At 36.2% G+C, this 26,334-nt stretch overlaps 1 protein-coding gene across 3 annotated transcripts in view; it reads left to right on the plus strand.

Annotated features, from left to right (window-relative positions):
• CWC27 (CWC27 spliceosome associated cyclophilin) overlaps positions 1-26,334 on the plus strand; it is a 268,469-nt gene that overhangs the window by 32,382 nt on the left and 209,753 nt on the right. For all 3 annotated transcript variants that reach the window (XM_070357521.1, XM_070357523.1, XM_005892771.3), the window contains exons 5-10: positions 534-632; positions 1,258-1,361; positions 3,583-3,652; positions 18,366-18,445; positions 19,409-19,442; positions 22,826-22,983. In XM_070357521.1, the coding sequence (XP_070213622.1) occupies positions 534-632; positions 1,258-1,361; positions 3,583-3,652; positions 18,366-18,445; positions 19,409-19,442; positions 22,826-22,983 (545 nt within the window). The remainder of the gene's footprint in view (positions 1-533; positions 633-1,257; positions 1,362-3,582; positions 3,653-18,365; positions 18,446-19,408; positions 19,443-22,825; positions 22,984-26,334) is intronic.

The following is a 26,334-nucleotide window of genomic DNA, read 5'->3' on the forward strand; positions in this document are numbered from 1 at the left end:
ATAACTCACACAGTAGAGGCAAAGTATAGCGTAGTAGTTAGAAGTCAGAAAGGCCATCACTGTCGGATCTACAACTTCTTTCAGCCTCAGTTTTCTTATCTAGAGAAGAAAGATAATGATAGTACCTACTTTTAGGATGTTTTGAGGATTAAGCATGATAATGTCTTCAAAGCACTTACCACATTGTTTTTATTATTTGCTTGTTCTTCCCTCTTCTAAAGTCTAAATTTGTTTATAATGTTTGAACAAAACATAGTCATTCAGAAGGAAGTTACTTGGCATTGTGTTTTTAGTAAAAACTGACATTAGGTATATATTGGAAATTTCCCAAAAATCTTATTGAGGAATTAAAGTTTGTCAAACCTTTTCCCCTTAGGATTATGTTGCTTTATTTGCACTGTTTAATACATATAATCTTATTTAACAATATGAAATGCCTTTTTAATTACTTTAAAAATATTTTCAAAAGTCCTCCCTGATTTCAAAGAATGAATTTAATAATTTTCAATTAAATTTCCTTTTTTATTTAATAGGTTACAGGGGATACAGTATATAACATGCTACGCCTGACAGAAGTAGACATTGATGATGAAGAAAGACCACGAAATCCACATAAAATAAAAAGTTGTGAGGTATGAGCATGATTATTAGAGATATATTACTTTGTCACTTAAAAGAAATTGAATATTTGTGTTCAGTTATCAGGTGAAGGCTTTATACTAAATTAACATCACAACTTGGATTTTAGCTCTGTAATTTAGTTACAATTTCTGATTAAGAATTTTTTTAATGGAAGATTTTGAATTTGAGGATGAAACTTAAGCTGATAATCCAATGAATGAAAAACTCCATAGTGAAAAGCTGGATGAATTAGGTTTATTTAGCCCAGTGAAGTGTTGTCTTTGGTAATTTAAGAGCGATCCTTCATTGAGAAAACAAGGACCTGAGAACATTTGATTTGAAGTAAGGATACCTGAGTTAAAAAAAAAAATATCTGAGCTTGTCTCTCTAACTATATATTGTTTTCTTGACTGTCTTTCCCTTTTGTTAAATAAGTATAAAACATTTTTTCCTTAATAGCACATTGGATTACTGGGAGAATCCAATGAGGCCATGTAAGTGGAAGTATATATATCATTATACTGGTTCTATGAGGAGAAATTATAGATACTAGTGGCACCATAATTAAATATTGGTTTTATTTTTTTGTGAAATTAAAAAAATTGAGTAATATTTTCAAAATATGTCTTTTCGTAGGTTTTATTTAATCCTTTTGATGACATCATTCCAAGAGAAATAAAAAAGCCGAAAAAAGAGAAACCAGAGGAGGAAGTAAAGAAATTGAAACCCAAAGGCACAAAGTAATCAGAATAGAAAGATTTTTTTCCTCAACTTGAAAAGCAACACTGATTTATTTAGTTCACTTTGTTTCCTTCTGTAATAATTATTTAGTAATTAGGGGGAGGCCAGTGTGGACCAGGATATATGTCTAAATTATCTGTGTGTTTCTTTTTCTAGATGTACATTTCTTATATTCAAATAGAGTGTATAACTTAAAACCTTAAGCTAAAAAAGTATTGTCTGAGATGTCTGATGAAATCTATTAATAAATAGATAAATATTTATGACCACCACAAGAATTATTTATATAAATGAGTTGTTGAAACTTTTGTTTGTTTACTTGTTTTTCCAATAATACATGCTCAGGATAAAGAAGTTAGAAAGTAAAGTATGAAGGATTTAATGACTGCATGGTTAATAGTATTTAACTTTCTTGCTCCTTTTTTTGATGCTATTAAAATAACCTTATTATAAATATATTTACACATGAAGTTCTTTCTGTATTCTGGATTAATTCCTGAGGATAGTTTTCTAATAACAGAAATTTCTTCAGTATTTCTGTGAGTAATATTCTTTACATTATTAATTTTGTCTGTTTTATTAAAATAGGTATCAGAGAGTTAGATTTCAACTTTCTCTTTTACTAAACTGTAGAATCCTTTTTAGGGATTTTGTTGTACTTATATAAGTGTTAGATTCAGAAAGCTTTAAGTATAATCCTGCCTACTGCAGTTATAGGAAGCAAAGTATACTGATCTTTGAGCTTCAGTTTCCCCATCTTATAAAATGGAGATTTATAGTATAGCATCTGCTTATTACAAAGTTTAAATGAGAAGGGGAATTTGAAAATACCCTATAGTGTAGGTATTCAATACATATTCATTTCCTTTCTTTGATATCCTATAATGTAAGTTAAGTTGCTGTTATAAACTGTCAAATATGAGCCAGACTCTAATAGGCAGTTGATATCTTGTGGCAAAATAACTTCTTACACAACTGTATATTTATTTGATTTCTTTTTATTTTGTATTAATTTATTTTTACTAATTTGTATCTGGATGAAAAGTCACTGTTACTATATTGAGATATAATACTTCATCACTGATTTATCTTGACAGCAAAGCCAAAAGTTGGATATTTTGTTTTTTAATTCATAGCAAATATGTTAGGGGTGATGTGATAGTTACTGATTATATCTAAGTAAGTTTTGAAATGAAAATTCCTCTTTTATTGCCTGATCTTTTGTTTTTCCAGTATTTCAGAGGAGTTTTAATAGCTTACTATTTATCTTCCTTGTGATGTATTCATCTGAAGGGTCAAAAAAGACTAAAGTTAGTTTTTTATTCCCATGGACTGTTTGCTTAGCTAAGTTTGTTGCCCTCCCCCCATAATTTTGTGTAACTTACTAATTTTAAAATATTGAAATTATTTTGGCAGACACTAGATAAATTGCTTCCCATTTATAGTACCCTCAGAGCTGTATGTTTATTAGTTTTTTAGCAATCCTTATTTGATAATATGCTGTACTTTGCTGAGTTGCTGAGTTGCTGAATCGTGTCCGACTCTGCGACCCTGTGGACCGTAGCCCGCCAGGCTCCTCTGTCCACGGGATTCTCCAGGCAGGAACACTGGAGTGGGGTTCTGGGCCCTCCTCCAGGGGATCTTCAGACCTGGGGATAGAACCTGAGATTCTGATGTTTCCTGCGTTGACATGCAGGTTCTTTACTGTGCATGCTGCCTGGGAAACCCACAAAAAGCTTTAATTATTTCTGTCATGCTTGACAGTGTATTTAATGGTAGTTTTCGGGATAGACTTTTGGTCATTAGTTTAGTCTAGTATGTGAAATGGGAAAGATTGAAGTAAAAGGAGAAAGGGGCTGCAGAGGATGAGATGGTTACATAGCATCACCAACTCAATAGACATGAATTTGGGCAAACTCCAGAAGATAGTGAAGGACAGGGAAGTCTGGTGTGCTGCAGTCCATGGATTAGCAGAGTCAGACATGACTTTGCAACTGAATAACAACAACAATATATAAAACATCTGGAACTAAACATTTAATGTTATGCTAAAAATATATATCCTTAGTATATTTCCCCTGAATACTAAGTAATTATTGTCTGTTGAGAGAATGTTTCTTCTTGTAAATTGTGTTCTATTGCTTTGAATATAGGATATTTATAAGTTTCATTTAACTTTTTCTAATTTTATTTCATCCCTTTTTCCTTCTTTTTCAATAGAAATTTTAGTTTACTTTCATTTGGAGAGGAAGCTGAGGAAGAAGAGGAGGAAGTGAATCGAGTTAGTCAGGTAAAACTCTTAATTTGCCCTTTGTTCAGAATTGTAAAAGAGATTAGAGTCTATATTCTCACTCATTTTTGTATCTACTGCTATATATAGGACAGCATGTTTTACATGTTTTATAGCAAATTTTAAATGTTCATTGAACCGATTCATAAAATGATTTGTGTGGTCAGTAATATTTGCAACTTCTGAAATGATTTGAAATATAATTTTTAATCTGGCATTTTAAAAATCAGTTACAAACTGGGGTTAAAGAAGGATTTAATGTTGTGATTCAAATTTTAATTGCTGTTGGTTTAATTGGATTACTAGATGGTTTGTTATTAATATTACTGTAATAAACAGTGACAGACCAAAGCTCTTATATTCATTTTAATATAATTTATATATATTTATTCTTTTCATTAATTCCCATCACAGCCCTGTAAGGTAGGTATTATTATTTCCATTTTACCTATGAGTAAATTAAGTATTAACAGGTTGTAATTTGCTCAAAGTCACATACCTAGTAAGTTGCTAGAGCTGGGAGCTGAACCTACAGCTGTCTCTCTAAAATCCACGTCTCAGGTTATACATTGCTTCCTGGCCTTTACCCCACCAATGCTTCCCATAGGCCTTTAAGTATGGTTTTCCTCAATATCCCTTTCATCACGGTACTCATTGCTGAAACACCTACAGTGCCGTACCATTGTTTAAAGCAGTGATTCTGACAAATATGCCCCAAGAAAATCATCTTCAAGGATTTTTACTCTCCTAGATTTTCATCTCATCCTTTCATGACAGTTAGTGAACACTGAGACCTAAAGGATAAGATTCAAAGTCTTTTTTGTAGTATGTAATTAAAACTCTATAACCTAGTACTGCCTTTCTCACTTAACACAGTCACCTCTTTCTTACTGACACTGACAATAGCATCAACTTAAAAGCACCTTATTTTTACCCTTGTCTTTACTTCTTTATCTGCATGCTTCCCTCATCATTGAGCCTGGTTTGGTAAGCTGCTATTGGGCACACAGTAAGCACTCTACTTATACCTTTTGCATTAAAACTGAATTAAAATGGGCATGTGTAAGTAAGAATTTAGTCATAATTTTTTTTCTTTAACTGTCTTCAGTATCCTTGATTGATCTATTTAATACTGTAGATTCAATTACCACCTGTATACTGTTAATAACATTCTGAACTGTAGGAGACAAAGCCAAATATTTCCCCTGGGCTCTTATGCCTCATTCTGTGTTGCCTTTAGGAAACATCACTATTTTTAGATATCAAAACTAAATTCATTTTCACATGATAACTTCCTTTTTCAATTTCTTATCAATATCACCAACTATTCTGTCACCTCTCCCATCAGGAAGCCTCTGTACCCTCTTATCCTTCTCTATCAGAGGGCAGACAGACTAAAAACCACAATCACAGAAAACTAACCAATCTGATCCCATGGACCACAGCCTTGTCTAACTCAGTGAAACTATGAGCCATGCTGTGTAGGGCCACCCAAGGTGAACTGATCATGGTGGAGAGTTCTGACAAAACGTGCTGCACTGAAAAAGGGAATGGCAAATCACTTCAGTATTCTTGCCTTGAGAACCCCATGAACAGTATGAAAAGGCAAAAAGATAGGATACTGAAAGATGAACTCCCCAGGTGGGTAGGTGCCCAATATGCTACTGGAGAAGAGTGGAGAAGTAACTTCAGAAAGAATGAAGAGACGGAGCCAAAACAACAACAACACTCAGTTGTGGATGTGACTGGTGATGGAAGTAAAGTCCGATGCTGTAAAGAGCAATATTGCATAGGAACCTGGAATGTTAACTCCATGAATCAAGGCAAATTGGAAGTGGTCAAACAGGAGATGGCAGGAGTGAACATGGACATTTTAGCAATCAGCGAACTAAAATGGAATGGAATGGGTGAAATTAACTCAGATGATCATTATATCTACTACTGTGGACAAGAATCCATTAGAAGAAAGAGAGTAGCCATCATAGTCAACTAAAGAGTCCGAAATGCAGTACTTGGATGCAGTCTCAAAAATGACACAATCATCTCTGTTAATTTCCAAGGCAAACTGTTCAATATCACAGTAATCCAAATCTATGCTCCGACCAGTAATGCTGAAGAAGCTGAAGTTGAATGGTTCTATGAAGACCTACAAGACCTTCTAGAACTAGCACTTAAAAAAGATATCCTTTTTGTTATTGGGGACTGGAATGCAAAAGTAGGAAGTCAGGAAATACCTGGAGTAACAGGCAAATCCGGCCTTGGAGTACAAAATCAAGCAGGGCAAAGGCTAATAAGAGTTTTGCCAAGAGAACACCCTGGTCATATCAAATACCCTCTTCCAGCAATACAAGAGAAGACTCTACACATGGACATCACCAGATGGTCAAAACTGAAATCAGACTGATTATATTCTTTGCAGGCAAAGATGGAGAAACTCTGTACAGTCATCAATAACAAGACCAAGAGCTGGCTGTGGCTCAGATCATGAAGTCCTTATTGCCAAATTCAGACTTAAATTGAAGAAAGTAGGGAAAACCACTCGACCATTCAGGTATGACCTAAATCAAATCCCTTACGTTTATACAATGGAAGTGAGAAATAGATTCAAGGGACTAGATCTGATAGACAGAGTGCCTGATGAACTATGGACGGAGGTTTGTAACATTGTACAGGAGGCAGGGATCAAGACCATCCCCAAGAAAAATAAATGCAATAAGGCAAAATGGTTGTCTGAGAAGGCCTTACAAATAGCTGTGAAAAGAAGAGAAATGAAAGGCAAAGGAAAAAAGGAAAGATATACCCTGAATGCAGAGTTTCAAAGAATAGCAAGGAGAGATAAGAAAGCCTTCCTCAGTGATCAATGCAAAGAAATAGAGGAAAACAACAGAATGGGAAAGACTAAAGATCTCAGGAAAATTAGAGCTACCAATGAAACATTTCATGTAAAGATGGGCGCAATAAAGGACAGAAATGGTATGGACCTAACAGAAGCAGAAGATGCCAAGAAGAGGTAGAAAGAATACACAGAACAATAAGGAAAAGATCTTAATGATCCAGATAACCAGGATGGTGTGATCACTCACCTAGAGCCAGACATCCTGGAATGTGAAGTCAAGTGGGCCTTAGGAAGCATCACTACGAACAAAGCTAGTAGAGGTGATGGAAGTTCAGTTGAGCTATTTCAAATCCTAAAAGATGATGCGGTGAAAGTGCTGCACTCAATATGCCAGCAAATTTAGAAAACTCAGCAGTGGCCACAGGACTGGAAAAGGTCAGTTTTCATTCCAATCCCAAAGAAAGGTAATGCCAAAGAATGCTCAAACTACTGCACAATTGCACTCATATCACACGCTAGCAAAGTAATGCTCAAAATTCTCCAAGCCAGGCTTCAACAGTACGTGAACCATGAACTTCCAGATATTCAAGCTGGATTTAGAAAAGGCAGAGGAACCAGAGATCAAATTGCCAACATCTGCTGGATCATCGAAAAAGCAAGAGAGTTCCAGAAAAACATCTATTTCTGCTTTATTGACTATGCCAAAGCCTTTGACTGTGTGGATTAAAATAAACTGTGGAAAATTCTGAAAGAGATGGGCATAGCAGACCACCTGACCTGCTTCCTGAGAAATCTGTATGCAGGTCAGGAAGCAACAGTTAGAGCTGGACATGGAACAACAGACTGGTTCCAAATTGGGAAAGGAGTACCTCAAGCCTGTATATTGTCACCCTGCTTATTTAACTTATATGCAGAGTAAAGAGAAGTGCTGGACTGGATGAAGCACAAGCTGGAATCAAGATTGCAGGGAGAAATATCAATAACCTCAGATATGCAGATGACACCACCCTTACGGTAGAAAGTGAAGAAGAACTAAAGAGCTCTTGATGAATGTGAAAGAGGAGAGTCAAAAGTCGGCTTAAAACTCAACATTCAGAAAATTAATAACATGGCTTCTGATCCCATCACTTCCTGGCCAATAGAAGGGGAAGCAATGGAAGCAGTGAGAGACTTTATTTTGGGGGCGGGGCCCTCCAAAATCACGCTGATGGTGACTGCAGCCATGAAATTAAAAGATGCTTACTCCTTGGAAGAAAAGTTATGACCAACCTAGACAGCATATTAAAAAGCAGAGACATTACTTTGCCAACAAAGGTCCATCTACTCAAGGCTATGGTTTTTCCAGTATGTATGGGTGTGAGAGTTGGACCATAAAGAAAGCTGAGCCCTGAAGAATTGGTGCTTTTGAACTGTGGTGTTGGAGAAGATTCTTGAGAGTCCCTTGGACTGCAAGGAGATCCAACCAGTCCATCCTAAAGGAAATCAGTCCTGAATATTCATTGGAAGGACTGATGTGAAGCTGAAGCTCCAATACTTTGGCCACCTGATGCGAAGAACTGACTCACTGTAAAAGACCCTGATGCTGGGAAAGATTGAAGGTGGGAGGAGAAGGGGACGACAGAGGATGAGATGGTTGGATGGCATCACCAACTCGATGGACATGAGTTTGAGTAAACTCCAGGAGTTGGTGATGGACAGGGAGGCCTGGCGTGCTGCAGTTCTCGGGGTCACAAAGAGTTGGACATGACTGAGCGTCTGAACAGAACTGAACTGACGGACTCTGTCAGCCCGGAATCTGAGAAGTCATCTTTAAATGTCAGTGTACTAGTCTTATATTATTCATGATTCACATTTGTCCCTAATGAAAATGAAAGATTCGCTGTATGTCGTGATCCTGTAGGTATTTTTGTAAATGGAAAAAATCACGAATGTTAGATCTGAGAATTGCCAGGATTCCGTTTCATTGATGTTATCTGAAGATGTCCAGTTTCCTTGTATATCCACTCCTTCTGCAGCATCCTCCCAGGCTTGTTTTTTCTTTTGCTTGGTGTGCTCTCCTTTATTTGACTAATTTTTATTTTTCCTTTGTAATATTTAGTTTCATTATTAACTTCTTAATGCCTGTACTTCCCTCCTAAAGCTTGAGCCATCAAAGCACTTATTATCTTTCATTGTAATGATTTCTTTTCTTATCTGTGCTATGTATTTTATGTAATCTTTATAATAATAATGTCATATGGATTTTATTCCTGATTTATAAATGGCAAAATCAATACTCAGATATTAAGTTTCTTGTCCAATTAAGAGTCATGGGATCTGAATTTGACTTGAGTTTCTGTAGCTATTGAAGTATCCAGTGTGGTTTTGAATACTGCAAAGCTGCCTCCTTTTAAATGGCTGGCAGAAACTTTCACTGATAGCACAGCATTCTGGGGTTAGGGACAGCTGGCTCAGTGCAGTCAGCCCACCACCCTTTCCTAACTTCCGCAGGGCCCTGGGTGGTACTAGTTTAGCAGCCATGTAGCAAGAGTAGGTTGTCAAAAGGAATTTTTCTGTCAGTCTTTTTGTTGAATTAAATTTCTGGTCTAAAGTAAGATTTGTGCACAATTACTGAGATTGACTTTACTAGGAAATTAGTTTGAATTTTTTCTGTTGGTAACAACATGTCTTAAATGTTGAAAGCATATCTTCCTCCTGCTGCTTGCTTTTTGCACAAAGTTTAAAAAAAAAAAAAATACATGTTTTGACTTCTACTGATTATAGTGAACTGGCCACTGCCAAAGCAATTTGTGTTTGCTAAAGGTTGAAATGTGAAAGAATCCACTGTGGACAGTTGTAGCTTGCTTTTTAAGTTTTCTTTTAAATGTGTAAAACACTTTAAACTGTAGAAAGACCAGTTAAAATCTTTCCTTCTTGCCAAGAACATTGCAGCCCACAGTCCTTTATCAAATAAGAAGTATAACTAGTATTGTGTCATCACATTTCTCTCGTCTGACTTTTTAATTGAGGGTGCTATGTGATAAAATTATCAACTGTTTGTTTCTGACTCTCAAATCTGTATCTCTAGGCTGACTTATTTTTCTCCAGCTGCTTAGTAGACATCTCTGTATTAGAATTTCTCACTAGTTACCCAAGCCCTAGCCAAAGCTTAATTCATTATCTTTTCTTCCCAAACTTCTCCATGTTCTGTGAATTCTTTTTCTAATTCCTTGGTATCAGTGTCCCCTAAAGAAGAATTTTAGATTTAATTCTGATGTTTTTCTTACTTTTTCCCTTGCACAACCAGCTAGTTGCATTAGGTCTACCAATTTTCATCTGTGGCATATCTCAAATCTTATTTTTAATTTATTTTACTACTCCTCTTATTCCAGCCTTCATTATCTCTAGGCTGTGCCGCTGCCCTAGTCTGCAGACTGATCCCCCATCTCCCTTCTCTTTTTACCCCTTCCACTCATTGCTATCAGAATAGTCTTCCTGAAGCCTGATAAAGATGCTATAGCTGCTCTTTGTTGACTATAAAAATAAAGCCAAGTTCCTTGGCCTATTATTTCTGGCTTCTACTTTCATGACTCCTCTTTACCAACTCTGTCCTTTAGGGTAATGCTTCTTAAACTTCCTCACTAATAAAAAGTCACTTATAGTACTTAAAAAAAATTAAATTCCATATCCATCTCAGACCTACTAATTCAAAATCTCTAGGGGAGAAACCTAGGAATCTGTATTTTTAATGAATTCAGTAGAAATCTTACCTGGAAAATGTAGGACACACTGTGTTAGCAGATCCGAACTATTTGCTGTTCTACATATATGCCTTGTATTTTCCTTTATGTGTCTTTGTTCATGTTTTTTTCCCTCTGCATGTAATAGCTTATTCCACTTGTCAATGTCAGAACCATATTTATCTTCAGCATGTACAATACTATATTTTCTAAATGTCTTTCCCAGTTTTTCTTAATCTTTTCTTTTTCTGATCTAATTTCTACCTTGTGATTCTTGTATTTTCCTTTTAAACACATTCTTTTTGCTTTATTATGCAAGAAATGTATGACTTTACTCTTGTTGAATATTGTATTCAACTGTATTCAAACATTACACCCTTTTATTTCTGCCTTATTAATTTTGTAGGGTCCTAGGCTCTGAGCTCCTTCACAGTAAACTTTGTGTCATCTTTGAGTGGCTGTGTGTTGCAGTAGAAATGGCATAGATTTGGGATCATACAAACTCATATTGGCACTTCATTTTTACAGATAGTCTGTGACTATGGAGAAGGTGATGGCACCCCACTCCAGTACTCTTGCCTGGAAAATCCCATGGGAGGAGCCTGGTAGGCTGCAGTCCATGGGGTTGCGAAGAGTCGGACACGACTGGAGTCGGACACGACTGAGTGACTTCACTTTCACTTTTCACTTTCATGCACTGGAGAAGGAAATGGCAACCCCCTCCAGTGTTCTTGCCTGGAGAATCCCAGGGACGGGGGAGCCTGGTGGGCTGCTGTGTGGGGTCACACAGAGTTGGACACAACTGAAGCGACTTAGCAGCAGCAGCTTGGATAACTTAAGTCTCTCTGAGCCTCCATTTTTCTCTTTGTAGCATGTAGCATGGAAATAATAGATACCATTTAGAGCTGTGAAATAAGGATACAGATAATCCTTAATTTGATAGGTCATGCAATTGAAAAGTGGTTTTGAAAATCAAATGTCTTAAACAATGTTCTCTAGAAGTTGTCTTTTATTCTCAAAGAGCTAAAAAATATCAGTCACTAATATGATTATGATTATCATGCAGAAGCTGCTGCCCTGCACTCAGGTAGAGGGCTGCTGAGAAACTTCACCAGCTTCCTGAGGTAGGAAGTCATGAGCACAGCACAGTTGGCCCAGGGCCCTTCCTGCTCACTCCCACAGGGTCCTTGATAGTAGCTTGAGCAGCCTGGGAGAGCATGGGTGTACACCTGTACATCGTGACCCACTAACGACTCATTCTCCATGTGTGAGTGGGTCTTGAAACAAGGAGCAGAATCTTTTGGCATACGGAATTTAGCTGTTTTGTATATTCATATTATGGAATCATGGGTAAGTTTAGCTTGAGAAAAGAGAGCAACAACACCAAAAATTGTTGACATTTACTGGCTTAAAGAAGAGGAAATTTCTGTAGAGAGCATGAGATAAATTCTAGGGAGAACAGAAATAGAAATATATTTTGTTTATTTTGCTTTTGTACTGTTCTTCAGGCTTCAAATACATTTTGCCTTTTAGGGACAATGAAAATTGGATCAGAAAAGGGAAGGCTAGCTTGAATTTTGGAAAAGTGTGACCAAATGGTATATTTTAAAAAATTTAGCCTGTTTTTAAATATCAATAACTAGAGCCAAAGTCAGTGTCTTTTATAGTGACTAAGAGCAATTTGCAGTTTCAGAGGTTGCATGAAATTAAGTATTTCTAGAGGGCTTAAAAATAATTTTCATTATTCATTTGCTTATCAAGTTTCTTTCAGTGGCTCCACAGTGTTAATCTTTATCCCAGAACCTAACATCACAAGTTAATAATTGGTAAAGTCTGAATTGAGGCTTTACTTTATGTGAAAGAAGAAATAAGATAGAGTCCCCTCTGGTTTATGGATTATCAGTGTGGGATTACAGACACTGCTTCACCCCACTCAATATTCATGAGAAGGTGCCTCTCTCCCAAGGGTTAGCTTTCTTTCATTATTTATTTCAGTATCTTTCTACTACCTGATAAAATCTCTTTTAGAATAATAGAATTTTATAGCTCAAAGGGATCTAGTCCAACTTCCTTTCTTTATAGATGAAGAAACTGAGACTCTGGTTAAGTGACTTGCCAGACTGACTTCATTTCCTTTTTGATAGGATTGCATGATAGGAGGATGCCATAACAAGTATCTTGAGTTCAGGAAAGCACATTGTTGGAGTCTCTAATGATATGCTTGTGGACAACATGAGGAAATGTGATCTGGGAGATAGTACAGTCAGATGGATTTAGAGCTGATTGAATACTTCTGCCCAAAGAGTGCTTTGTTGTCAACCTGTGCCTAATTATTTGAACTAGTAAGTTGAAATGTAATAGGAGTACATGTATATTCTGTGCTTTAGTTTAATGAAATCAGCTAAATAGGTATGACTTAATAGCCTGTAAGCCTTATTGAATTATTAAGAGTAAGGTCTCTGGAATAAGGAATTTAACATTCTTTGCATTTTGGGGGATAGCATTTGCAGCATTTTGTTCAGTTCTGAACACCTTTAAGGATACTGACAAACTAGATGTATCCAGAGGAAGGGAGGGTCATGAGGAGGATGGGCATAATGCCAAAAACATGCTCCTCAGGGAATGCTTGAGTAACTGGATATACATTGGCGAAATAAAATCTAACTGAAAATTTAAGTCTAGGCTTCAAATATTTGAAAGGTTTTTATCTGGAAGATACTCTCCTTTATATTGCTTTATTAAATAATAGTTTCATTCAAATGTCCATGTTGGTAAAGTTTGCTTCTGAATGTTTGTGTATAACTTAAACAAGAATGTCAGAAAATGTTTTTCTAATAAAACTTATGATCAGATGAGTAGTTTTCCCAAGGCAAGTTAAATGGTAGGTCTAGTAAAAAAATATCTTAATAGCTAAATTTGAAAATAGTTACTAAGTTGTGCCACATTCATATTGATACACAGTATTTTTTCTTCAAGATATGTTAACATTTTAATTTTGAACCTAAATTTATAAAAAAGCTTTTTTCTTACCCAGAAAAATGTATGTTGATAAATATATCACTTTTGAGAATAAAGTGATAATATTTTTGTCTTATTCTCATTTATCCTTTGAGATTATAGTTTCCAGGTGGGTTAGGCATAGCCTGGAGAGTTTTGTACAGAGGCTGTCGGAAATGTTAAATAGTTTTTTTTATCACATGGCTTGTGGGATCTTAGTTCCCTGACCAGGGATTGAGCCCCACTCTCAGCAGTTGAAATGTGGAGTCCTAACCATTGGATCAGCAGGGAGTTCCCCAGTCTATTTTATAAAATGTTTTTTCTCATTAAATTGTATTAAACTTTAATTTACTTATCTTTCTAGTTGTTTATATTTCACTTTTTAAAAATGTTGATGTATTTGTAATCACTTTGTATTTCTGCTGTAGCAAATTACCATAAACTTAATGATTCAAAGCAAAATAAATTTAGTATCTTATAGCTCTGGAGGCCAGAAATCCAAAACAGGCTTCACTGGCCTAGATAATGAGGTACTGGCAGGGCTGCCTTCCTTCTGGCAGCTGAAGAGAATCCATTCCCTTATTTTTCCAGTTGCTAGAGACTGCCTATATTCTTTGGTTAATGTCTTCTTCATCTTCAAAGCCAGCAATAGCAGGTCAAGACTTTCTTATCTTTCATCATTCTGCCCCTGACTTTCCTGCTTCCATCTTTCTTATAAGGATTTCTGATTACCTTGGACCCACCCTGATAATCTGGGATAATCTCCTCATCTCAAAATTCTTAATTTACCTACAGAATTCCTATTGCCAAGTCAAATAACTTACCCACAAGTTTTGAAGATCAGGAAGTGGACATCTTTAGGGGCTATTACCTGCCTACAACCTATTTGTATCTAAACAAAACTGTGCGGAGTATTCCTATTGACAGCACTTGTTTATGGTTCATTTTTAGTTTTAGAAGGTAGAAATAGGGTTAGTTGGATGGTTGAAAATTAAACATAGATTTTCTTTTTCTCCAATTAGAGAGTTGTCCAATTATAGAACTCCTTTAAAAAGGGGTGATTTTTCATGTATGTATGTGTGTAGTTATTAAGCTCCTTTCCAGTGTGGAGATACTGGTTGACTAGTCAGTGATGTCAAGGAGATTCCTGCATTGTGTGGGAGACTAGATTAAATGGCTTAAAGATTTTTCCTCCTGTCAAGTTTTCTGGTTCTGTACTAAAGGTCACAAGAATGTAATAGGGTTCATCATAGAAACTATATATATATATATATTTATATATATATATATAAGCAGAGATGGAGACTGATAGATTGATTGAATTTTAGGAATTGGCTTGTATGTTTATGGGGGCTGGCAAGTCTAAAATCAGTAGAGTGGGCCAGCAAGCTGGAAACTCAAGGAGGAGTTACTGTGACAGTCTTGAGTCCAAAATCTGTAGGCTGGAAAGTCAGGCATAATTTTTGTGTTACAGTGTTGAGGCCAAATTGCTTCTTCTTGGGAAAGTCTTTACTCTTAAGGCCTTCAGCTGATTAGATGAGGCCCACCTACATTTTGGTGGATAATCTGCTTTACTCAGTCTGCTGATTTAAGTGTTTAATCACATGTTTAAAAAATACTTAATTTTGTAACACCATCTAGACTGGTGTTTGAATAGACAGCTTGGGTACATAGCATAAAATTAACCATCACACTGAAGTAGTTAGAAATTGGCACTCAGACCTTCCAACTTCTTGACCACTATGCCTCTTGCTTTCTTTCTACTTGTATTTAGTTCCCACTGTTTCACTGCCTCTGTGCTCTTGATAAGAAGTAGCAGATAATAATATAACTTTCCCAAATCCCCTTTGATGTTCATTTTCAGGTTTGCTTATGGTTTTGAATTTACCTTGGAGCTTTTTATGTTGTGCTCACTAAATATATTTAGTATTTTTTTCAGCCCCTCAACCAATTAATGAGCCAGCTGCCTTTATGTAACTTCTTCAAAAATTATTTTAAAGTATATTTGGTGTTTCTTCTTTCTCTAAAATTATTATTGATAGTATAAATAAGAACCTTAAAATAGGTCTCAGAAAGAATAGGCATGAAAGAAATATTTGAATTCATTTTTACCCTCTTAGAGCCTATCTCCTATTTATTTTCTTGGCCTGCAGGATTCAAAGTCTACTATAGTGGGAATGGACATCTAAAAAATTGCTTTTGATCATATATTTCTCTACTAGTTTAATTGAAAATATTAATTTAAATTTGAAATGGTAATAATTATTCATATTAATCAGTTTCCTTCTATTGTGAAGTCTTATTTAAAGTTAATGTTAAGACAAGTTTCTTCTTTTCTTTTAAGCTGGTTTAAGTTTTAGGAGATAAACAAGAAACCATTTTTAAAGAAATTGTATTTATCTGTTTTTGGCTGCACTGGGTCTCTGTTGCAGCGTGTGAACTTTCTCCAGCTGCAGGCGGGGATGCTCTCTAGCTGTGGTGTGCAGGCTTCTCACTGCGCTGGCTTCTCTTGCTGTGGACCACAGGCTATAGGGTGCACAGGCTTCAGTACTTGCAGCGCATGTGGAATCTTCTTGAATCAGGGATTGAACCTGTGTCCCCTGTTTTGGCAGGCAGATTCTTTACCACTGGACCATCGGGGAAGTTCAAAAACCCATTTTTAAAAAATGTTAATTAAGCTAACATTTATAAACTAATATTTACAAGTAAATGGAATAGTATAGCTTATTAATGGACCAAGAACCTGGAGACCTGAATTCTAATCTTACTCCTCTTATGTATTAGTGCAACTCTCATTTCCTGATCTATTATCTGTTTCTGGACTAGAGAGTCTCAGGCCTCCTCTGGCTGTTATGTCTGTAATTGTGACTCCATGAAGGAAGCATATGGGGAGAATTGATAAGGAACTATTTCTTAGCATAAATGAAAATAAACATTGGTGGCTAGAGGTGCAGAAGGAAGAAATTTTAGAAAGGAAAACATGAAAATAAGATGCTTGTGTTTTATTCTAGTTGAGGTCATTTTATATTCATTTGTTCACTTTTGTACACATATCTTATGTAACAAAACTGCTATTATTATTATTTCCAGTTTTTAGGCATAGGTTCTGAAGTCTGATGAGGTCATTCTCTTTCCCCAAATGGTACAAGTTTTGGCCTAAAGCCCACAGAATTACTGATTATTAGATTTTGAAATTCTTTTGGTCCAACTGTTATCCTCTTTTCCTGTGTTCTTTCTATTATACCACCTTCAGTTTTTGGACAGTTTACATTGTTAGACAAACATCAAGTAATTCTTTGATGTTTGTCTTTTTATTACTTCTTGGTTTTCGTAAGGTTATGGAATTAGAAATATATATTAATTGCATATCTGTGACTTTTTAAAAGTACAGATAATAGTATTTTTAATTGAGAAAAGTTTTTATTTTGCCCAGTGAAACTGGATTATAAGTATATTTAAATGGACATCTAAAAAATGATTAGGTCTTTAAAATGTGGAGTACTCCATGTTAATACAGAAAAATTCTAAAATAGATTATTTTTATCATGGAAATAAATTTCAGAAAGTATACATCTGCTTCAAAGTAAGGCCTGTCAAATTTAGAAGCCTATTCTCAAAATTGTTAAGCAGTGAAGAATGAGGATAAAGGGAAAAAGGTCTTTTCACCTCTCTGTATTTGACATTTTAAAATTTCAGTTAACACATTTTGTAATGAATTTTTCAAAATAAAAACTTCCTTCAAGATAGAAATTGTCCTTTTTTCTTATCAACTCTAACCTGATACTGGTCACTCAGACATGATTAATTGAGGGATGGGAATGGTAAGCAGCTTTCCACCTTAAGATAGAAAGTACGAATTTAAAGTTTTCTCACCTTATGGTGAGGAAGCTTGTACAATAGTCTGCAGCTCTGAAACAGGCCAGTTGTTCTGGGTCCATAGGGGCCTATAGGAAAAGAAAAGTGGATTATATCATTGTGAGATAGACCAGGATTTAAATCCTAGATCTTCTACCACTAGCTTTGTGAATTACTTAATCTAAGTCTATTTTCTGTCTGTAAAATGGGGCTGATAATGGCTACCGTACTACTTTCATTTGGTGACAAGAGGAATTGAGATGTGGGAATATTGTATTGTAGCTCAGTGCCTGACACAAGTATATATTTAATAAATTAGAATAATGGTTGTAGCTTGTTTTAATTTTTATTGGGATATACTTGATTTATAGTGTAGTGTTTCAGGTGTACAGCAAAGTGAATCAGATATACATACACATATATCCACACATATATATACACACACATATATCCACTCTTTTTTTAGGTTCTTTTCCCATATAGGTCATTACAGAGTGCTGAGTAGAGTTCTCTGTGCTATACAGTAGGTTCTTAATAGTCTATTTTACAAATTTATAGGCCCATCCCTACTGCCAAAAATGACATTATTTTGTCCGTTTTTTAATAGTTCTACTTATCTTATAATGTCTTATATAAATTTAAAGTATAAATTTACTGAGAATATGACTTTTGAAGTTATTTAATATTAGGTCACCAATGAGCAGTCATACATGAAAAGATCTTTTACATATGCTAAATAGTATTTTATAGATGTTCTCATCTGGTTGCTTGGGTACATTTTAAAAGTGTTCTGTGCAAGAATACTATACTACTGTATTCTTGCCTGGAGAATACCAGGGACGGGGAAGCCTGGTGGGCTGCCGTCTATGGGGTCGCACAGAGTCAGACACGACTGAAGTGACTTAGCAGCAGCAGCAGTATACACAGTATATTTGAAGAATAATAGTGTGTGTTTATTTCAAACTACTCTTGGGATTTGTCTTCTGAGTTTTAATATATCAATCAAAAATTAACTAAGAAATCATAGAGTGTTTAGTGTTTGGAAATAGTAATCAATAAACTTGTTTTTAAGGCTATGTCACACTTTTTGAAGGAGAGATGCTTTTCAAATAATATTTTTAGTCTATGGGAGAATAAGATTGCTATTTTAAAAAGCTTTTGTTTCTACTTAGATTTTTCAGGAACATGTATCTTTTACTAATAACCACAGAATAGCAGTACTAGATAATATGTAAATGTGTTAACTTGTCCTTTTGGAAAACTGTTTTTTCCTCCACTCATGATTACATTGTACATTTCTTTCTAGAGCATGAAGGGGAAAAGCAAAAGTAGTCATGACTTGCTTAAGGATGATCCACATCTCAGCTCTGTTCCAGCTGTTGAAAGGTTAGTATGGTGCTAAGCTCTTATTTTTTGGCTCAGATAATTTTCTGGCTCCCTTTGTGAGTAAGCAGTCAGTTCTCATTAAGTCAAATTTTGTCAGCCCAACCAAAAAACTAAAGTGTTTTGGTAATGGGGGTAATAGAGCTACTAGCATAATGGAGAGAGAATCACTCTGGTCACATTCACTCTCTTGCTATCGATCTATCTTTGTTGAGCTAATTAAAGTTACCTGTTAAACTTCTAAATCTTGGGATAGTTTGAACACTAGAGAGCTGTCCACTTTAATGATTTAATGTTTAAAGTTTTTTTTTTACTAATCTTCTTTAATCATTTTTGTCTCAGAATCATGAGTAAGCAAATCAGATTTGAAGGGTTTTGTGAGGAAATCACCACATTTTGGACCAGTTCACTGAGTATTATTCCATACCTATTTCAGGAGTTACCAGAAAACTGTCTTACTGTTTTTGTTGCTTCTCTTTGGTACGGGAAAATGTCTGACTGTTAAATGTAATTATATGTGATTTACTGGACCAGTGATTGAAAGGTGCACTACAATACTGTGGTACTGAGTTTAGCTCATTTTTAGAAATTGTACATTGTAACAGTCTCTTCTTAACATACTTGTATTTGAAGGACTTGTCTTCTTCAGCCTGAAGACATAAAGCCGATAGAAGAAATTAATTTCTGCAGCCTTTTGTTCATAAAAATAGCACTATTGGTTATTTGCTTTTTAAAAAAAAAATTCTAGATTTGTATTTGTGCTAATGGAGCATACCTTCTATTCTGTTTATAAAAACAACTTCCTTTTAGAATGTTTCTCTTTGCTCTATGATGCCATTCTGAAATTCCTGTGTTGAAGTATTTTTGAGCTATTAATCATAGCAAAATATTATAAATTTTTGGGTAATTGAATAATTTTACTAGTTTCATTTTGAAGCTAAAATTTGTTTTTCTTATTTTTTGTAGTGAGAAAGGGGATGCAGCAGAAGATTCAGATGATGTGAGTTTTAATTTTAGTATAAATATAGTTGAACAGTATATAGAAAATTCAAAATCTTTACAAATGATTATTTTTCCTAAAAGGTACTATATATTATCTTTTATAAATATATAAAAATTTGAAAAAATTTTGAAAGATTTGAAAAATAAATATGTATTTCAGTATTGGAATTTTCTTCATAGTAAATTTATGTATTTGTTTTCCTACAAAATCAGAATCTTATATATGAATTTCTAGCCTGTTTTTTCCTCCATCTCACATAATGTTACATGAATACTCAAAATTTAGATGGCATTGATTTTGTTTTATTATGATAAGTTTAAATGCTGATGTGTAACATGATATATGGGAAATGCTTGAATCAGTCATTTATGGTAGTTTCCTTCTTCATACAAACATTTCAGAACATTCTCTCTTAAAAGTGTCTCGACGTCTTTGCATTACTTGTACTGGCTATTAGAGCTGATAAGGCAGGATTTCCTTTATGTGTAAGAGATCAAGTTTTTCAAGTCATTCATTTGCCACCTGATATAAAAACTCATAGATCTGTGCATTGTACAGAAGGAAACACATAACTGTCCATGCAAGAACACAGCTTCATCTATTATCATATTCAAAAGACAGCATTTTCTCTGTGTGTAATGGAGAAAGAATGACTGTCTAACCTGGTCAAGAGAACCTTCTGGGAAGAGATGATGCTGTGTTGTGTCTTATAGGAGAATTAGGAGTTAACTAGATCAAAAAAGAAAGTGGTAAAGGGTGGGGTCACTCTAGCTTAGAGAACAGCATATGTTAACACATAGTGACTGGAGAAGGCAATGGCATCCCACTCCAGTACTCCTGCCTGGAAAATCCCATGGACGGAAGAGCCTGGTGGGCTGCAGTCCATGGGGTCGCTAAGAGTCGGGCCTGACTGAGCGACTTCATTTTCACTTTTCACTTTCATGCACTGGAAAAGGCAATGGCACCCCACTGCAGTACTCTTGCCTGGAGAATCCCAGGGATGGGGGAGCCTGATGGGCTGCCATCTGTGGGGTTGCACAGAGTTGGACGTGACTGAAGCGACTTAGCAGCAGCAGCAACACATAGTAACTAGGAGAGAGTATATCTTATTTAGGAAGTACACATTAAGGTTAAAGTTTGAGAAGGAACCTCACTGTGAGGAGAGCAGGAGGGAAGAGGGTTAGAGGGAGCCACATCTATAAAAGGCTCTGAAGTAGGAGAGAGTTTGTTGTGTTTCAGTAGCTGAAAACGGACCAAAGGGACCAGAACTTAGTGACAGGAAGGAGAGTGGTGAGGTTGGAGAGGTGGGGAGAAGTCAAAGAGTAGAGAGCTTCATAGACTATGGTGAGGAGTTTAAATTTCATTCTAAAAATGATGAGAAACAGTTGAAGGGCATTAGTTAAAAAGATGAGTGCTGTGGTCAACTTTGCATTTTAGGAAGATCCGTGTTGGCAAAGTTAGAGGAGAAAAATTAGAAGAAATAGGCAGGACTCAAGGAGAACTGTCAGGGAGCTATGTTGAGAGGAGAAATAAAGAAAGAAAGTGAAGTCGCTCAGTCGTGTCCAACTCTTTGCGATCCTATGGACTGCAGCCTGCCATGGTCCTCCATTCATGGGATTTTCCAATCAAGAGTACTGGAGTGGGTTACCATTTCCTTCTCCGGAGCATCTTCCTGACCCAGGGATCAGGAACCTGGGTCTCCCACATTGTAGGCAGACACTTTACCATCTGAACCACCAGAGAAGTCCTGTTGAGAGGAGAGCTGATAGAAAATCACAGCTGTGAGATGGGAGACAGACAGACTTGAAAGAGGTCTAAGAGGTGACTTCTTCTCAGGGAGACAACCATAAGCTTTCTGATTTGGTCAGCTTGTTAGATGGGTACAAAAGACAAATGGGGAGAATGATGAAAAATAATGTGCTTAATAATGTACATTTGTGATTCAGATAACTTGGAGACATCTGTGTAACATTAATATGGATCTGGAAGGTAGGACCAAGGCCTGATGTAAAATTATCCATACATTCTTATGGTCTTGGCAGGGGTAAGGTCACCTAAGGATAGTGTGTGATCTTTAACCTGTTTAGTGTCCCAAGATCCTTTGCAGTCACTAAAATGGTGGACCTCTGACCCAGGAAACACTGCATCCACAAACAAAATTTTACTAATTTGCATGGCATTTTTTTCTGTCTCCTGAGGACCATGTATGGAAGACCTGGGTCAATGGTTATGAAATTTTAAAGCTAAAGAAAGTCTTAAACATCTCACTGAAAACACTCACAATTTCTATCTACAGAGATTAGAAATAATCCACATTTTATAGCCTGAGAACCACTGCCCTAGGGTCCACAGGCTTCAAGTTAAGAATCCTGCCTCACCAAGACTCTCCTGGTCAGAGAATCACAAGAGAAAAAGATCAACTTGGGTAGTTTCTTCCTTCTTCTCTACCCTCTTCCCTCCTTCTCTCTTCCTTTTTCTCTCTACTTCTCTGTCTGTTAATCCAGGGAGCTATTCTGGAAGTTGTCAATTTAGCAATAAGCACAACAGTCCAGAATTTTAGCTCTTATGGAGTCTTTCCTTTGATCATTGGAGACAATAATCATATAAATAATTAAAATATATAGTATGTCAAATGAGTTATAAATGTTTTGAGGAAAAACAGGGAAGGGGAATAGAGACCACAGTGGGTGAGCGTATGTTTCTGCCATTTTATTAGGGTGATCAAGAGAAGGAGCACTGAGAGGGTAAATTTGACCAGAGACCTGAAGAAGATGAAAGAGTGAGCAATGCAGATTCATAAAATAAGAGTTTCAGGTTGGAAGGAGGAGCAACTCCAGAGTTGGCTGTGTTGCTGGCCTAGAATTGTAGGAGATTATGTCAAGGAGCTACAGATTGTATAGTGTCTTGGTAGAGTTGGGGACTCATTGCAGGGTTTTGAGAGAGGAGTGATTGCTATGTCTTAATTTGTAGGAGGAAATATCAGCTTCTTTACCTCCACCTCTTTTACTTGCATTAATACGTGGTTGAGGTCAGTATGCTAGCCAACTGCCTCCAGAAGCCACCTTGCCTCCTGGGGAAGAACAAGAATGTACAACAGATCAACACAAAAGTCTGGGTAATCCAGCAGGAGCACAGTCTGCTGCACAGATGGACTGGTTGTGGATTGAGCAGCAACCCTTGCTGGGCTATGGTATACTTAGAGCAGACCCCAGCGGGTATTCTCACGAAGAGCAGATTCTTCGAGCCCTTACTAGTTCAAAATGAAACAAACAAACAAAAAAAACTGGCCTAAAATGCAGTGAGGAGAGTCTGAGACAGACCTCTGGAAGCGAAAGGAGAAACTGGAATGCCCAGTAAATACTACATTTCACTTTTTACAGGATGGAGAATATGAAGGTGCAGAGCATGATGAATATGTTGATGGTGATGAGAAGAACCAGATGAGAGAAAGAATTGCAAAAAAGTTAAAAAAGGACACAAGTGAGATTGTTAAGAGAGCTGGAGAGGGTGAAGTGGAGAAGAAACCAGTTAGCCGCAGGTGAGTCAAGCAGTTGAAATATCAGAGTTTCTGTCTTTTATACTTCATTTAAAATTAAGATTGAGTCCTCTATTCAACTTACTTTCTAAAATGTTGTTTTCATAGTGTTTGATATATATACCAGTTGTCCTAAATTATCCCACTCAGGCCGAAAAGAAAATAGACCAATTTTATTTACATCAATGGTCTTGAGTCAAATTCTGCTTTATTTCTCTTTGATTTCTTCTTTAAAAGCCTCTAAGTTTTTTCTTTTTATATTTGAGGTAAGCAAAATATTAGCTATATGTGAAAGACTGCATTTGTTTAAAACAAACAAGATAAGTTAAGTCATTATACAAAACAAAAAAATGTCCTCAGATTTAGGGGAGTGAAATTTGTCAAAAATGACTAAGAAGGATGTGGCCCTGAAAATACTCTTAATATTTTTTCAAGTCTGATTTATACTGTCTACCCCTCCTAACCTTGGTGGTATCATAAAATAAATCTCAGCACATGTCTCATTTTAAAGACTTGTTAAATTTTGTGACTCAACATTTTATTCTCCTGAAATTCAGCTTAATTGAAAAGCTCTCCTTTATAATTCTGTTATTACAACTTTGTTACACATATAAAATAATATAGCTTTAAAAAATGGTAGTGTTTGTTTTCTTTGAATGACCTACAGTTGGGGGTAAGATAGGTGTAACTCCCTATAAACAGCATTGTTTTATTCTATTATGTTTCTCAATGTCACACAGAAAAACTACAAATAAAAAACATTTTCATATTATCATCACTTAGATCTCTAAATTTTTTCTTTATGTAACCAGAAAAGTACTTCCCCAGAAATTTCCACTGATAGTATAACCTTTTGCATTCAGAAATGGTACTTAGAAGTCTTTAAATATCTTTTTTTGGCAAAATTCACCTGATGCTCAAGTGATCATTGTTGAATAATTTAATATAGTTGATTAACTTTGGGCCACTATTGGATGAAGATTTTAGTGATCATATATATGCTTATATAAGGCCCATGGAGTTGACGGGCCTCTTATCAGCTCAAACGTTTAGTTGGATCATGAATATAATCAAGAATACTTTATTTCTCTCTCTTACTCAGAAGATGCATTTCCTGATTTTTCAATTCCTTTCAGTCCAGTCACTCAGTCATGTCCAACTCTTTGCAACCCCATAGCCTGCAGCACAATAGACTTCCCTGTCCATCACCAACTCCTGGAGCTTGCTCAAATTCATGTCCATTGAGTCAGTGATGCCATCCAATTATCTCATCCTCTGTCATCCCCTTCTCCTCTTGCCTTCAGTCTTTTCCTAGCAGCAGGGTCTTTTCCAGTGAGTCAGTTCTTCGCATCAGGTAGCCTAAGTACTGGAGCTTCAACTTCAGTATCAGTCCTTCCAATGAATATCCAGGACCTATTTCCTTTAGGACTGACTGGTTTGATCTCCTTGAAGTCCAAGAGACTCTCAAGAGTCTTTTGCAACACCACAGTTCAAAACCATCAGTTCTTTGATGCTCAGCTTTCTTTATGATCCAACTCTCATATCCAGCATGACTACTGGAAAAACCATACCTTTGACTATACGGACCTTTGTTGGCAAAGTAATGTCTCTGCTTTTTTTTTTTTTTTTTTGTCTCTGCTTTTTAATATGCTGTCTAGATTGGTCATAGCTTTTCTTCCAAGGAGTAAGCGTCTTTTAATTTCATGGCTGCAGTCACCATCTGCAGTGATTTTGGAGCCCAAGAAAAGAAAGTCTGTCACTGTTTCCATTCTTTCCCCATCTATTTGCCTTGAAGTGATGGGACTGGATGCCATGATCTTTGTTTTTTGAATGTTGAGATTTAAGCCAGCTTTTTCACTCTCCTCTTTCACTTTCATCAAGAGATTCTTTAGTTCCTCTTTGCTTTCTACCATAAGGTTGGTGTCATCTCCATATCTGAGGTTATTGATATTTCTCCCAACAGTCTTGATTCCAGCTTGTGCTTCATCCAGCCCAGCATTTCTCATGATGTACTCTGTATATAAGTTAAATAAGCAGGGTGACAACATACAGCCTTGAGGTACTTGTTTCCCAATTTGGAACCAGTCCTTTCTTCCATGTCTGGTTCTAACTGTTGCTTCTTGATCTGCATACAGATTTCTCAGGAGGCAGGTAAGGTGCTCTGGTACTCATATCTGTTTAAGAATTTTCCACAGTTTATTTTGATCCACAGTCAAAGTCTTTAGCATAGCTAATGATGCAAAAGTAGATGTTTTTTCTGGAACTCTCTTGCTTTTTCTGTGATCCAGCAGATGTTGGCAATTTGATCTCTGGTTCCTCTGCCTTTTCTAAATCCAGCTTGAACATCTGGAAGTTCTCAGTTCACATACTATTGAATCCTAGCTTGGAGAACTTGGAGCATTACTTTGCTAGTGTGTGAGATGAGTGCAATTGTGCAAAAGTTTGAACATTATTTGCATTGCCTTTCTTTGGGATTGGAATGAAAACTGACCTTTTCCAGTCTTGTGGCCACTATTGAGTTTTCCAAATTTGCTGGCATATTTAGAACAGCACTCTCATAGCATCATCTTTTAGGATTTGAAATAGATCAACTGGAATTCCATCACCTCCACTAGCTTTGTTCATAATGATGCTTCCTAAGGCTCTCTTGACTTCGCACTCCAGGATGTCTGACTCTAGGTGAGTGATCACACCATTATGATTATCTGGGTCATGGAGATCTTTTTTGTATAGTTCATCTGTGTATTCTTGTCACCTCTTCTTAATATCTTCTGCTTCTGTTAGGTCCATCCCATTTCTGTCCTTTATTGCACCCATCTTTGCATGAAATGTTCCCTTGGTATCTCTAATTTTCTTGAAGAGATCTCTAGTCTTTCCCATTCTATTGTTTTTCTTTATTTCTTTGCATTGATCACTTAGGAAGGCTGTCTTATCTCTCCTTGCTGTTCATTAGAACTCTGCATTCACATGGGTGTATCTTTCTTTTTCTCTTTTGCCTTTCGCTTCTCTTCTCAGCTATTTGTAAGGCCTTCTCAGACAACTTTGCCTTTTTGCATTTCTTTTTCTTAAGGAGGCTTTGATCACAGCCTTCTATACAGTGTTATGAACCTCCATCCATAGTTCTTCAGGCACTCTGTTGATCAGATCTAATCCCTTGAATCTATTTCTTACTTTCACTGTATAATCATAAGGGATTTGATTACTGTCATACTTGAATGGTCTAGTGGTTTTCCCTACTTTCTTCAATTTAAGTTTGAATTTTGCAGTTTAAGTCTGATTTCTAAAAGATTAGCTTTCTAATGTGACAAAAAATACATTGAGTTTTTAATAGGTGAACCAAACATTTGTCATGTT

The sequence above is a fragment of the Bos mutus genome, chromosome 20 (assembly GCF_027580195.1).
Source record: "Bos mutus isolate GX-2022 chromosome 20, NWIPB_WYAK_1.1, whole genome shotgun sequence".
Classification (NCBI taxonomy): Eukaryota; Metazoa; Chordata; class Mammalia; order Artiodactyla; family Bovidae; genus Bos; species Bos mutus.